At 31.4% G+C, this 14515-nt stretch overlaps 1 protein-coding gene across 1 annotated transcript in view; it reads left to right on the forward strand.

Annotated features, from left to right (window-relative positions):
* The window catches only part of Dpp10 (Dipeptidyl peptidase 10), a 154506-nt gene that overhangs the window by 88572 nt on the left and 51419 nt on the right, over window positions 1-14515 (forward strand). Inside the window, exon 4 of the mRNA XM_088260492.1 lies at window positions 10483-10574. Within this exon, the coding sequence (XP_088116618.1) occupies window positions 10483-10574 (92 nt within the window). The remainder of the gene's footprint in view (window positions 1-10482; window positions 10575-14515) is intronic.

Below are 14515 nucleotides of genomic sequence, written 5' to 3' on the forward strand. Positions count from 1 at the left end.
ATACGCAGTACAGAACAATGGAAAACACCGTTAGTTTTTTCAATATCTTCTATAATAAAATGGTCATAATCCCTCAAAATAACCCAAAAAGTGGCAGCAACAGTATTTTTTCCTAACCTTCTAATACGTTCTCTCACTTTGCAATTTCTATGCATTTCCTTTCATTCACTACAACTCTTGGTATAAGTTTAATATATTATACAATAGTTGACAAGTGATTACCAATGTAGGTGATATTGCCCTCCAGTGGGCTCTCGAAGTTGTTAGAAGGGCGATCAAGAAATAAAAGAGGGTTGAGGGCAGTTTACAAATATAGAGTTGAAAAAAGGGTCGAGAAATTTCAGGTAAAAAGATAAAAAAGGTTTAATAACAAAAACTGAGAGAGGACAAAAAAAATTGCCAAGAAATTTTTGAAAAAAAGGTATGTGATGTATTTTTATGGAGAATTAGGCACTGAATAATACAACATTTATTTGTTAGATGTGAAAATCAAACACTGATTTTTAGAGTCTACTAAATTGCATTTTATACAAGGAGAAACGATTCTCACTAATTTTAATTTGATATGTTTTTAATAATAAAATAAATTAAGTAGACCACAATTATGTACAGTGTTCCGCAAACTTTTTCTGTTCAAGGAACACTGTACGAAATATTTCCCTGTGTAATGTTTCTGTTCTGTACACTTGCCAAATCAAGAAATTTAGAGGTATACTAAATTTGGAGCAATTTTTCAAAAGGATAATAATAATAATCTTCAAAATACTAGACTTTTCCCCCGGCTCACCAACTGTACATCAGTGTGCCGCGGCACACACTTTGCGGAACACTGATTTAGGAGACATTTTAACAAGTATTATATAAATTAAAATGGAGTTCTTCAAATTAAGCGCCAAATTTATAAATAATATAACATCCCTTAAAAAAGATGACCCTGAGTGAGACGATTTGGATGAATTATTTATTTAAAGTAATATGCGTAACCAAGCTGTAAAACTGGTATCCTTTTATAGAAATATCCCCTAGAAGGTTCGATTTAATAATACGTAATAATGTTTGCACCCAAAGTATAATCGTGTTTATGATTTTCAATTGTAGACGGCGCAAACAAAGAGTTTCGCGAGAACATCAAAACCCTTTTTAGGATACATACATAAAGTGAAATGAATTTAATAACGAAATTTCACAGCTTTTCCATTATATTTCAGGCTGAAATTCTCTTACGAAAACTTCAATTGAAATTTCAATATCCCGAAGCCATTTGAATTCCTCCTACTCTCGACTATGTTTGCCTGGTATTCAGATTGCATTTGTATGTGGAATTGGAGATTTGTATTTTTGATAAAGGGAATACGAAAATAAAATTAAATAAAAATTTAGCAGATGAGCATTCTAATGCCTTGTTTTGATAAGATTCGCGGTTCTAGCGATCCAATAATTTCTTTGGCAATTTTAAAATTAACTTGCGAGTATGTTGCCTGCGGAAATTTTGTTTTTTTGAAGAATTTTTTATCAAATAAAAAAAGTTTTGTGAAATGAACTTTCAAGTAGTAATACTTATGATAATAAATTAAAAGTAAGTCTCCACTGTGGTTGGTACAAAACAACAAAAGTTCATGTAAACTCTTTGTATTAGGTGTACCTACTTTTAAAATATCAGGGTTTTAAAATATAGATGGAATTGACCAGAAATTTAACAAGCTAATCGAATGGAAATTAGACATTTATTTAAATCAATTAATGTTTCATTTTTCATTAAAATTCAACTTAAATACCATTCTATCTTAATAACAGTTGTAACTGTGTTTCGATGCATTCCGCGTCATTTTCAAATACTGTAAAATGATGCGGAATAAATCAAAACATATGTTAAATAGTGGTATTTGACGAGTAAAATTTAAAAAAAAAATGCAAAGATATTACCACAAAGTGACTGCCGAATCAATTAATGGGATGAATGTTTCACCTAAAAGGAATTAATCTCCCGAAAATAGCACATTTTAAACGGTCAATTTTTTTTCATCATTAAACACGAATTACATCTAAAATGACTACTTCTTACCTTTCATTTGATTTTTCAAACGGAAAAAAATTCGATACTTTCTCTTCAAATAAAACATGAACAATGTATGTAGCTCTTCTAAATCATTTATTTTATTTAGAAGTTGTAAAGTTCTCGAAAAAAGCGCCAAAAACTAAAGAATTCCTTATTCCCTCGAGCGTATTTTTCTAGAAAATTGAGTGTTTATTCTATTTTATTGGTCAAAGTCACACAAACAACAGACCTCTATTTGTAAACCCTTTGAGAAAACACAAAACTAGAAAATAAAACTTTTTTATAAAAGCGCGCTTTTATCTTTCCAGGACCTTTTTAATAATTTAACCAAGTTTTTGATGCACGTTTTTCCTGCCGTTTAAATAGCTTCTCAAGACTTTGCAAGGAAACCTGGGTATTGAATAATAAAATGGTAGGTATGTAGCTAAATTCCAGACCTGTTATGAGTTTATGTTACCATCGGTGTAGGTAGTAAATTGGAGTTTAAGAGTACTTTTACAATAAAAATGCAAACTCGTTTCGTTATGTAAGGGAAAAAAAGAACAATATGTAATTTAGCGACGAATACAAAAAACAATACGGTTATTTCCCAATCATCATACGGTAAAGAAATAGAATATGTTTGATGGGGAAAGTTGACGTAAGTAAAGGAGTAACGGGAAAGGAAATGAAGGGGGAATAGAAGATTAGAGTAAAAGGATAATGGTAACATACTCCTATTAGCCTGTCACACACCTAATGCATTTAAAGGCATTTATTGACATTTGATCTCACTTCATTTGATTCATATTGTATTATTTTTAACCAAATATTTATTTTATTTTCGGCGATCAGTAGTATCAGGCAACCAGAAATAGGAGGAGTAAGCAAAAAGCTTTTAAGGCTTAAGTCAATAGTCTTGTTCAATTACATCATTTCTAACATAAATTTCAGTACTGTTATTAAGAAGAACAGAACGTACAAACTTATGTAATCCTGGTATCGCGCAAAGCTTTAAGTGCTTTTTATGCGGTTTAAAGTGGTTTTATTTGCACGAATAACCTTTTTTTACTGTTGATATTTTGAAAAAATATTATCTCTCCCTTATATTTAGATTAAATAAAAATAAAGAATGAACGAAGAAAAATTTGGCCCAAGAAAACATGGTAGCTTCGAAAAATCATAAAATAGGATATCCCCAATTTAGACTTACTTCCCTCAAAAACGTCAAAAACATTTGTGAATTCGTATACGCCCGTCACTCATCTCGTTCATAATTTGTATACGTACTACACACACACATACACATACACATGCATATATATATATATATATAAATATATATAAATATATATATATATATATATATATATATATATATATATATATATATATATATATATATATATATATATATATATATATATATATATATATATATATATATATATATATATATATACATATATATAGCGTCCGCCTCCGTAGTGTAATGGTCAGCACGCTCGGCTACCGTTCTGGAGGTCCCGGGTTCGATTCCCAAGGGGGGTAAAAATAAATATAAGTGATTTTTTCACTGTAATATTTATTCAATATTACCATGGACTGGTACCTGAAGCGGAGGGCTGATCACCTTTCCTTCATAAGTAAAACGATCATGATAACACTGCGTTTATAAGACACAGTGCCCTATGCACCATTGGGGTGCGGATAAGGGTTTTATTATTATATTATTATATATATATATATATATATATATATATATATATATATATATATATATATATATATATATATATATATATATATATATATATATATATATATATATATATATATATATATATATATATATATATATATATATATATATATATATATATATATATATATATATATGTTTGTGAACATTGGGACAGAGCTAAATTATTACTGACGCTGAATAATCCAGTAAAGTGTAAGTTGCTCGTTATTTTCTAGTAGTTTTAGCATTGTTAACGTTAATCCGTTTGACATTTATGACGTGTATTAAAATCAGAATCGTACGAGCATCTTTATTATTTATAATGTAATTTTGTTGAAATATTGTCAAAAATATATTGTCCTATATATGATATTTAGGGCAATATATTTTTGACAATATTTCAACAAAATTACATTATAAATAATAAAGATGCAAAATTACATTATGAAAATATATTGTCCTATAAATGATATTTGTCCGCCTCTGTAGTGTAATGGTCAGAACGCTCGGCTACCGTTCTGGAGTTCCCGGGTTCGATTCCCAGGGGTTGACCCCCCTGGGAATCATAAATATAAGTGATTTTTTCACTGTAATATTTATTCAATACTACCCTGGACTGGTACCTGAAACGGAAGGCTGATCACCTTTCCATCGTGTGTAAACGATCAAGATAACACTGTGTTCATATGAAGCAGTGCCCTATGCACCATTGGGGTGCGGATAAGGGTTTTATTATTATTTTTATATGATATTTAGTTAAATCATACATTGTATGAAAAATACCAAATAGTCTTGGATAACACACAGACTTTAATTCATGAGACATTTTACCTTTTGTTATAAGTGGACTTGAAGAAAGTTTATAATAATAATTGTATCGTTTTAAGAAATTTTCTGTTTTTTTTTTTTAACAAATGACAGTTTAAAAAAATTCTGTTGGTTTTTTTATACGCTTAGCGATAACAATGTATTATTATGACTATAAAAGTCTGCTGGAATCATTTGGGTAGGTACTTAAATAAATCTTAAACCAATTTAAACAAAGTCTCTTATCTTAACTGGGCAATAAAAATCTGATAATTATTTCGGAATAATAGATTGCCAATCGTATTACTGCTAAGGTCGTTTAAGCTCTTCGCGTATTCAAGCTATATAATGCCAAATTATTGGTATTTCCTTTACAGTTTATAGTATATTTTAACGCTTTTGTTCCGATATGGAACAAACAGTACGAGATATTAATAAAGTCAAAAACTATAAAGTTTTTAACAAAACTATAGAAATTATGATTCATAATAAATCTTTGAAAAATCTATTTATTAAATTTAAGTTTTGTTGAAATGCAAAGCTGAGATAAGCATTATCGATAAAATTAAGAAAGGTGTGTTGAGATGGTTTGGACATGTAGAACGAATGAGTGAGGAAAGAACGGTAAAACAAATTTATGAGGCGAATGTTAGTGGGAAAAGAAGCAGAGGAAGACAAGAGAAAAACATGGCACGATCAGGTATGCCAAATACTTGAAAGTGGTCAGGTTAGGAGTCGTAACAATCGGCGGGTATGTATGAGGAGATGCACGAACGTGGAAGAGGCGAAGAATGTTTGCAAGGACATAGTGGTGTGGCGCTCTATTCTCTCTGCCTACCCCTGCGGGGAAGCGGCGTGATGGTTAGTTAGTTTTTTTTTAAAGTTTTGTCCTAACATTTAATTGTGAAACTGCATTTATTTAATATTTGTAATATAACAACTAAATATATTTTTCACTCTTATTTTATTTGGCCAGTGACCAGGTTTTGTTATACAGAACAAAGCAGGTTAAAAACTAACAAACTAACATCACAAAGTAGACGATGAATGATAACTTTTTATAAAGTTTTTCACACAAAATTAATTCAAATTTAATGAATTTAAGTAGTATATTATAAAATAAAAACATATAAAATTTGATTAGGGTTTAAAGCAGGATTTTAAATCGATTATATTTTGGAAATGGATTTTTGTAGCTACATTTAAGTTATGTATGGGTGAATATGGAATCTTTAGTTTACAACACTTTCTATGGCACACTTGTATGGGGTTGTAAGTTCGGTGTCCTCTGAAATGTGATATTAAATGTGAAATCTCTTATCAAAATGATAATTAAGAGTATATTGGTGTCTGTCCTGTCAAAGTACCCATTACAAATTATAATACACAACTTACGTAAATTCATTAAGTTTGAATGATTTTTTTCAGATTTTTTTTTTTATAAAACTCAGAATATTGTTTAGCTTTCCACCAGCCTGATATTGGTAACGATTAAATCCGGTCAGTGGTCAAATAAAATAAAAGAAAAAAATAACTGTATAGTTGTTGTTTTATTATATCCAACCTGTATTTAAAATAATTAAAAAAAAAGCAAATAACACAGTTAAGCTTATATGGGTTAATAAAATAAACTATGTACCTACAAAGTGGAATGAAGAAAGTCGTGGCTTTATTTACCATACATACGTATATGTTGCTATTAATTTTGAATATGTTACAAGGAATTACACAGTACTTTCACAATGATTTGTGTATTATTTTATACTCTGAATGTTCGGTTTGTATAAAGTAAAAGTTAAAGGAATTTGTTAAATGCTTTTTATGGTAGTCGAGGCTTGAAATCTCAGTTCTTACAATGCCAATCGAATTATGTAGAGAAATATTTTATAATTTTATAACTATAAAAAGTTACCAGGCAAACAGCAAATGCCAAGCACTCAACTTTTGCGTGTCCTGACAACCTCTAATACATAAAATAAAATATGAATACCGCTTTTAGGAGCGTTCGTATCGAGCCAAGGCACTTAGCAGGGTGTATGAAAAATATTAAGACGTATATCGGATTCCAGAATTACCTAAACTCCTATACTTAAAGATCGTAAAGCACACTAGAGATTACCATCTCACGTTTTGGTAGGTAGAAATTAAAATACAGGTTCTTTTACCTGCTTTCCATGCTAGCCTGATACCTGATAATATCTGTTCCGAAAATTAGCTAGATTATGAAAATAAATTCAAGTTACATCAATCATAAATATGACAAGTTTAACACTATTTCAAAAATTTTATGAATATTGCTTACTTTTATTTTGTTCTTTCTACTAAAAAGGGCAAAGTAAAAAAAATATATACCAACGTAGAATCACATTTTCATTGAATTTCACCCTTCTCATTTCTGATTTCCTGACGTAACTTTTCACAAAAAAATATACGTTTTTTGAAATTAAAGTAATATGGTTTTTCTTTTATAAAATGGTGAATATTGGGTTGTGTAATTGGTTTTTTTGTTGTCTCCCTGCTCCTGCTCTTTGGAGCACATTCGCATAGGTGACTATATCGGTCCATGGAATACGATGTAGCCACATTCCAAATGCTTCTCATCAGATCATAGTGCTGACTTTAAGAGTCCACGAATAATTTTTATATAAAACCCATACTTACCCATCTCAAACGTCTTCACCTTTATTTAGATTTATAAAAAAAAATACGTAAAAAACGTTACAATTAATAAATTGCTGATGACTTTTGAAACGCGTGATTATTTATGGGGAATTTGATTGAAAATAAGTAAATTTCTCAAGTCACGGGGTAACGATTCGTTACGCCGTTAATATTTATCGGATTGGGGGTCGTTAATATTCTGACGGCGTTTGTGGCCATTTGTCAACCTATATTTGGCGTTTGAAATTTGAAAAGCCGAAATGTTTGGCTCGCCCCGCGTTGACGCCGTAATGAGGGAAAGATTTGGCCATCGCTCTTTTGTATTTTTGAGTGCGAAACTTTGTTCTGAATTTTTCATATCCGAACTTTCGGGGGGTGTTAATACTGAATTATTAAATCTCGCATTCGTCCCGTGTCGACAGATCTACCATTCCACAACGCGCCTGCTCGATGTTAAAAGCGTTAGGGTTAATAATTGAACAAATGTTTAAAAAAAAACTCATTTCCATTCTATCTACAAACGTATATATGTTCCTTTCGTTCTTACAGGGTGGTGCAAAATAAGGGTTGTTTTTTAAATGACTGTGAAAAAGTACTTTATTTTTCACAATTTTAATGTAAAAAGTTGCATGATTTATCACTCTACCTTAAGACATATAATTAACGATCAATAATATTTATATGATTCACAAATCTGGATTATCTCACTTTGCAAATTATTTATTACATTTTCGCAATCTCAGATGTCAAAAATGTAATAAATAACTACGCAGAGATGATCCAGATTTGAGAAAAAGTATTTGAAGACTCTTAAAATATGGTAGCAAAATAACTTGTCAAATTAAAAGCTACATAAAAATTTCAAAATCATGTTTTCAGGTGGATTTCAAGTATGTGAATATAATCCAGGATTCGGACCTTGCATAGAAACAAACGAGTCACTGCTTAATAAACGCTTTCGTCATTTCAACAAAGATGGCTGTTGTGAACTCATACGTACAATGTCACGAAATTGATCAATTATGGGTTTAATTGGTGAATTTTACACCTGTGTAAAGTGATCACTTAACCAACCTATGACAATTCGAAAGCCCTTACATACCTTGATATCCAAAATCTTTTTTATTAATATTTTACTTAGTTAATACCACTATTTCTTAAAATCTACTGTGACACGTATTTCGATGCATTCCGCATCATTTTCAAACACCGTAGGTGTTTGAAAATGATGCGGACACGTTATTTTGAAATGTCAAAAATAAACGTTAACCTAAAATTTTATCAATTTAATGCAGTGCCCTATGCACCATTAGGTACGGATGAGGGTCAGTGGTAGTAGTAATTTTGACTTACAAAATAAGTGAAACATTAATTTTCATCCCTCTGCAGTAAAGGAAAATTCCACAACGGCAAGATTTCCAACCCCTAGGAATAATATTTTCCAGATTGAAAAAACAATTTATGTACAGCTGTAATTGAAGAAAACAAAGTATGGCTCTGGATGTAATTGCGCTGAAAAATACAAGGGAAGGGCTCATTATTTCCGCCTAAGTACCAGAAAACCGGAAGGTTTATTTATCATAAGCATAAGTAGATGTTTTCTAACCCTCTCTTCCTTTATCACCCGGAAAATGGAAACGTTACGTTCATTAATTCCGTTTCCCCAGTTGCGATTACTTTTGCGATGATTTAAAAAATATGTATGTTTTTATATTAAATAACTACAGGTATGTAAACGTCAGGTACAGGTCGTAAAGGTTTTTCCGCCTTCGTAGTGTAATGGTCAACACGCTCGGCTACCCTTCTGGAGGTCCCGGGTTCGATTCCCAAATATATGAGTTTTTTTCACTCTAATATTTATTCAAGATTACCCTGGACAGGTACCTGAAGCAGAGGGCTGATCACCTCTCCTTTACTTGATAACGATCAAGATAACACTGCGTTTATATGATGCAGTGCCCTATGCACCATTGGGGTGCGGATAAAGATTTAATAAATAAGAAAAATACGTACCCGGCCAAGCGACAAGAGCTCAGGGTCTTTTTTGGAGAGGCTCAGCGCTAAAATTATAAGATTTATTAAGTAAAAATGTTTAACAATTGTTTGAAAAAATGTAAATTCATTAAATAAATATATTTATTTTGTACATTGTCAATAACTTTCTTTCGATTTTTTTAATAAATATCAGAATGTAACAATTTCATTTTGATGACCTGATGACGGAATGATTATTTTGAAACCGGTAGTCACGAATTAGCGTTCATTAAAAGTGGTGTTACACAAAGTGAACGTTGAAAGAATGAATGATAAGAAAAGATTAAATTATAAAAAATATTGTAACTGCAATATACATCAGGTATATATATGTCAGGATCACTTGACAAGCATGTAACATTTACCATTCTACCCATGATTGACAACCACACTACTTAAAATTTGAAAGTCATACATGTATGATCAACCTCATGACGCTTAATGATTGAGTTCACAACAGCCATATATTTTTTTGACATCTCAACATAGATGAAAAAGAATACGGAATACAGGGCTTACGACCCATCACAGGCTAGGTTAGGTGATCCCTTTACACACGTGTAAAATTCACCAATTCTACTGATGATTTAAAACCACATTACTAAATTTTTGGAAATAAACATATGTTTTTAAATATATAGATCAAACTACAAAGTGACAAGTACATATGAGTTTACAACATCCATCTTTGTTGGAATAGGGAAAGCTTTTATTAAGTAAAGACTTTCTTTTTATATTTAAGGGCCGAATCTTGGATTAAATTGACGTACTTGCTATTTATAATTGGATTAACAAAGCCTTTATTTAGCAGAATCCAGATTTGTGAATAAGTATTTGGACACACAGAATGTTGTGAATTTATTTATTTATTTAAACTTCATGTACAGAAAAGAAATAAGCACATTGGCGGGCTTATTGCTAAAAAACAATATTTTCCAACCAACAAAAAACAGGCTAGTGAAATTGCTCAAAAAGTTTGATACCTTATGTAGCTGTCAGAAATCAGAGGGTACTTGAACGTTAAATAAAAACGTAAATTAAAAATTGATGATAATAAGGAATGCAAAGAAAAAAGGGAATTTAGGGAAGGAGGTAGAGGAAAAGCTAAGGGATGAGGTTTGATGGACAGTTAGGATACTAATGATATATATTACTAAAGATGGTATTATTTCTTAATTAATTGTAATTTTTCTATTCACAGGGGATGAACTCGTCTACAGAGACCCATGGGGTGGAATCAGCCTTCTACACGTCAACGGAAGCAGTAAAACCCTCATGCCAAACACCACCTTTGTAAGTTTCCAAATTATTATTACACAATCAAATTAACTAACTAAAGCGGTTAAAAACAAAGATGTTTTATTTCATAAAACTTGTATTGACTTATATATTTATTTATCAAAATTATTATACAAAATAAGTATGTTTGGGGGCTTATTGATAAGAAGCAACATCTTCAAACTACCTACCGTCAAAGTTTGAACCTTACACAGTCGTTTGAAATTGGACAATTTCAAACGACTGAATAAGGTTCAAACTATCAAGGTTAAAGTATTGTCTACCGTATGGCAGACAGCGTTTATACATTAATTTAAACGAAAAATATATATTTATAATAAAAAAAGTATTTTTCTTCTTCAAACTCTCATCCGCACCCGATGGTGCATAGGAAACTGCATCATATAAACGTAGTGTTATCTTAATCGTTAACACACAAGGGAAAGGTCATCAGTCCTCCGCTTCAGGCACCAGTCCAGGTTTTATTAGAGTATTGTTATACTAGAGTATTGAATAATATAAGAGTGAAAATATCACATTTATTTGACCCGCCCACTGGGAATCAAACCCGGGACCTCCAGAACAGTAGCCGAGCGTGCTGACCATTACGCTACGGAGGCGGCCAAAAAAAAGTAGTTGTAGAATAAGTTTTAACCTCATTTTGAACGAGTTTCATTTTAAAATTTAGCAAGCTAATTCAAAGAAACAAAGAAAGAAAATTGTACGTTAATTACAGCTGAGCGGTAATCTTTTCTCCTTACTACAGTAGATATGTTGATTTTTGCTCTATCTAGTTGCTTCCCTTGAGCAACCAACTTCACATAAAATTTGCACTTTTGTTTCCGCCACAGTATTCTAGTGGGTACTTACTAGAGCTCAATGCTCATATGTGATTCAAATAGGGTGGCCATGTTTCGTTGTGTAAATAATCAATTGTTTTGAAACGTTTCTTTTTAAGAATTGATCATTTACACAACGAAATTAAAAGGAAAAATAATACCAAACTGCGACATCAGTAGACAATTAGAACATTTTACAAAGTAAATAAAATATTTATTTATATAAGCATAGCTTTTAAATAAATTACATACATAAGTCATATAAATATTAAAGGTTAACAAAGAACATAATATATTTTTCGTGGAAAACAAGATATTCATATTCATATTCATATCTTGGAATAGAAAAAGAAAATATGGAAGTCTGAATATTTATAGATATTATCCCTTTATGGTTCAGACAAAAACTTTCGACTAATTTTCGACAGAGACAAAATAAAAAGTTCACGTCTTCATGGTAGCCTGGGTATAACAGTTTTCAATATAAAAAAGAGAATTGAAATGGCATGGGCAAATCACAAAAAAACTCAAATCACTGTACGCCTTAAATCATGATGATAAATGACTTTTTTTAACCTTATTATTTTTTTGAAAAAGGAATAACCCGCAAAGCGTCTATTTTATGCTTGTCTACAGGTAGGATAGTAAGGATAGGGAAGGTAAATGTGAAGAATACATCACAAACACCCAGACCAATCGAAAATAAATCTTTCTTAATTTTTTTATTATTTTATTTTATTTATTTATTTAATATAGTTATATTTTTAAGTACGACATAATACAATTTCTAAACATTTATACATATGGCAAACTTATAGTTTTAGATTCGCTGTGCTTCCCCAAAAAAGAGACTGAGCTCTTGTGCTTGGAGAGGGACTTACACTTAAGGTTTAATGTTATAATGTTAATATGTTATAATTAATGGTATAATAGTCTTTTTTTTTTAATTTTGTATTCGGTGGGAATCGAATCCGCGACGCCAGTTTTGCAATCGAGTATCTACCTAACTACGCCACGGCGCTTGACTAGATACTGGATAAGTATCTAGATACAACTTCTATCAAATTGGGGACACCATTGTAATTGACGGTGTGATCTCCCGAGTCCCGACACACTGGAACGAATGGCAACCCTAGAATACTCCATGGCTGCATTTGGTCCTAATTTCACTGCACAGCGGAAGAGCATCTGCATCTATTAATACATTACATTATCAGCCATTAGTTGGGGTATGTAATGTAGCGGTGGGGTGCTCCGGAGGGGTAGCGGGTGGTGCGGATGGGGGAGGGGAGGTGCAACTCAGATAACCTAATTACCCTGCAAATTTTCCCTTAATTGCAAATCTAGAGCCGGTCCTTTGACACAGCCAAGGGTTTGCTAATTTATGGGGAGATAACGTCAGCTTCGGATCTACCAATCCCGTGACTTGCTAAAAAAGTCGGTAATACACAAGTTTATGATATTTTTGACATCTCAAGACAGTGACAATGATACTAATCACTCATTTCACTCTCATAAATTAAAATTATTACACCTTGTTCCATATAAAGGCCAAATTATGATTTACCTTGAAAATTTATAAATCCAAAAAAACCTAAATTCTTATAATAATTTATAAAATAATGTATTGTTTCAAAATTCTTCACCTTTGCTTTCCATTTTTCCTTTGTTTTCAAACTCCGCCCCTTGACTAACCCCCTCCCCCTAACTTTCCCCTCTCCTTATTTATAGAACAATTTTATATTTTATATTTTAGTTACTATACAGACCTGAATGATGGAAGTTTAACTTCTGAAACATGTAGTCTATAATAAAACTCAAGTGTTGAAAAACAAGTGTTAATCATTATCTCAAGACAGGTTAATAAGAATATGGAAGTCTGGGCATTTACAGGGCTTATGACCTATTATGGGATGGTTAAATGATCATTTCCACACGTGCAACGTTCACTATTCTACTAATGATCGACAACCACGCTACTCAAATTTTTGGAACTTCTAGATATATCGTTCACTCTTTTCAACAACGTCATATATCAAAAACTTGATTTTTCAGGAGATCCTTTTTAAAGTTTAAAAATATAATAACATGTTTCAAAAATAAATATCAAGCCAATTATTGAACTTTTTACTGTGCAACAGATTATTTTAGGTAAAACCTGAATGTTTATTCTCCATTTGAAAAATATTGATTATTTGTAAAAATCTAATCAAACAATACCCTTTCTTCATAAATGCAAAAGCAACACTTTCTGCCCTGTAGCGGGTATATATTAAGTTAAAAATATGCCACTTTGGCTGGAATATAGTACATTTTCTGGGCACTCCGAAAACATGCATAACGGAAAATTAACAATTTTTGATATATGACGTTCTTGAAAGGATTGAGCATATGATCAATGACCAATGATCAATGACAGGCGCCGTGGAGAGTAGTTGTAGAATTCAATAAAGGTTTATTTTTCATGTCTGGGTTTTTGTGATGTATTTTTCACATTTACCTTCCCTCTCCTTACTATCCTACTTGCAGACGAGTATCTAAAATACACGCTTTGCGGGTTATTCTTTTTGAAAAGTCTTATGACTCAGTACTCAGCAGAAACCGTGTTATTTGTAAAATTAAATTAAATTAAAATTAAAAATAAATAATTTATTGGTAACGTATTTGTAAAACATCTGCCGAATAAAAAAAGATTTCTCAATCCAATAAAGATGGATGTTGTGAACTCATATTTACGATAAAAGTATGTAAGGTTCGATGTTTTTGGGTGTAGAAATTAAAAAATCTTTACATATATTTTAAAAAATTACAGTTTGAAAATAATCATATTTAATAATCAAAATTATGATTAAAAAAAAGACCATGATAGAAGATCACCAATATCTAACAACATTCAAGTTAACTGGTACATTAGGCAATTCGACAAAGTGCCTTATGTGCCAATAGTGCCAAATATGTGCCAAATGTGCCAAAGTGCCAATGCACCATAACGTGCAGATAGATACTAGAATAATTTTCCACGACTGTAACTCACCTTCAATCTACCTCAAAAGAGTCAGAAGTCGGAATAATCGGCGTGTATGTATGTATGAGAAGATGTATGGATGTGGAAGAGGC

Source organism: Brachycentrus maculatus, unplaced genomic scaffold (assembly GCF_059751285.1).
Source record: "Brachycentrus maculatus isolate JH-2025_06_01 unplaced genomic scaffold, ASM5975128v1 h1tg000136l, whole genome shotgun sequence".
Taxonomy (NCBI): domain Eukaryota; kingdom Metazoa; phylum Arthropoda; class Insecta; order Trichoptera; family Brachycentridae; genus Brachycentrus; species Brachycentrus maculatus.